Raw genomic sequence first — 1,564 nt, 5'->3', positions numbered from 1 at the left:
TCCATCCCTTCTTCAACGTTCTTTCACATATCTGTCATAAAAGCAAAAGAATAGATATTTATTTACTCCTGGAATAAATGTACATCTTTGGGATATTAAAAATTAATAACTTTTTATTTGCAGCTATTAATTAATGCAGAATTAATATTTTCTTATATGAATTTTATTAGAAACTTATTTGATAATTTTTTAATATTTATTTAGATTTTTATTTTTTAATATTTCTTTTTTGGACATGAATTTACCTCGTAATATGACAAGAAGCCTGTTGCATTGGTCGCCTCTCCAGCTTCGCCGCCGCCATAGGTTGGCGCGTTTAATCCGTGTACGCTACTCGCCGCAAGTGAAAATGATCGGCCGTACAATGGGGTGCCCATGATCAACTTTTTCGGATTTGCACCTTTCTCTATCCAATAATGGATCGAAAAGTTCTAGTAACAAAGAACTAAGTATTTTTAAAATTTTTGATATTATTAGTATAATTCCCATGCTAAATAATTCTCGAAGTAAAGCTTACGGCATTAAATGTCGGTTTCCAGTCATTCGGTAAAGAATACAGCGGTGCTACGTGGCCAGTCTTTTTGTCCCATTGACCATGGAAGTCGTACGTCATCACGGATATCCAGTCCAGGTATTTGGACAGGATAGGAACGTCGTATCCCACGTCGATCACTCTCTTGCTTGGCGATACTGCCGCAGAGAGAAGTAATTTTCGAGGCTTAAACTTGTTACTCAGTTCCTTAACCAGCTCAGCGAAGCTTTGCTTGTCAGACTCCGGGCCCTTGTTGCAGTCCGCTTGCCAGCATACCGGATATTTCCAATCGAGATCGAGACCCTCGAAACCATACTTCTTGATGAAGTCAAGAACTTGCGTGATAAATCTTCGCCTAGCCGACGGCGAGTTTACCAGTCTACTGTATTTGTCGCCGGCCGAATCGTTCCAGCCTCCCAGTGCCATCAGCACTTTCAGACCCTTTGCCTTGAACGCCGCCACCCTTTCGTAAAACTTGTTGTCTATATCGAACCTGGGATCGTCGGATTTCATCGTTAAGCTACTACCGTCTAGCACGGAGAATCCGTAAAGCACATGGGTACAGAGATCGGAGTCTATATCAAATACAAATCTGCCACCCTCTTGCCGATACCAGGCCCAGTTAGTGAAATAGCAGATGACTTTAAACTCGCCGGAACTGTCGCGATCCACTGTTGTAGTCGTCTGTATCGCTTGTGTGGGCTTGACGGTCCACGTTGTAACCGCTCCTGTACCTAATAATCATAAGAAATAGTATTAAATGTTATTAAAAAATAAGACGTAAAAAATACTATTTTAATATAATCAATATTTATACTTTTTTTATATAATAGACTCCAAACTTTATATTTTTTTACATATTGTATATATCGTTGAGATATTTTTCTATTTTGAAAATAATATTAACATCTACCTTCTGTAATGGGACACAGCGGGCCCTTCGGATAATTCCTTAAAACTCGATTCATTGTTCTCAATAGCGGATTAGGCTCGCAGCCGCATCTGTTGTTGAAGTCGTCCAGATCTAAGGCC

At 39.5% G+C, this 1,564-nt stretch overlaps 1 protein-coding gene across 1 annotated transcript; it reads right to left on the bottom strand.

Annotated features, from left to right (window-relative positions):
• Nucleotides 1-4: 4 nt before the first annotated feature.
• Nucleotides 5-1,550, bottom strand: LOC112467062 (probable chitinase 10; the record flags this gene model as incomplete). The annotated part of the gene is made up of 4 exons (XM_025035528.1): nucleotides 1,446-1,550; nucleotides 518-1,266; nucleotides 246-431; nucleotides 5-31 (listed from the first exon to the last, which is right to left on the bottom strand). Coding segments are annotated over exons 1-4 (1,017 nt in total), but the record flags the coding sequence as incomplete, so codon positions are not given.
• Nucleotides 1,551-1,564: the final 14 nt, after the last annotated feature.

This window comes from Temnothorax curvispinosus, unplaced genomic scaffold (genome assembly GCF_003070985.1).
Source record: "Temnothorax curvispinosus isolate PA1 unplaced genomic scaffold, ASM307098v1 QBEX01016817.1, whole genome shotgun sequence".
NCBI lineage: Eukaryota > Metazoa > Arthropoda > Insecta > Hymenoptera > Formicidae > Temnothorax > Temnothorax curvispinosus.
This window is presented reverse-complemented; position numbering and strand designations above follow the sequence as displayed.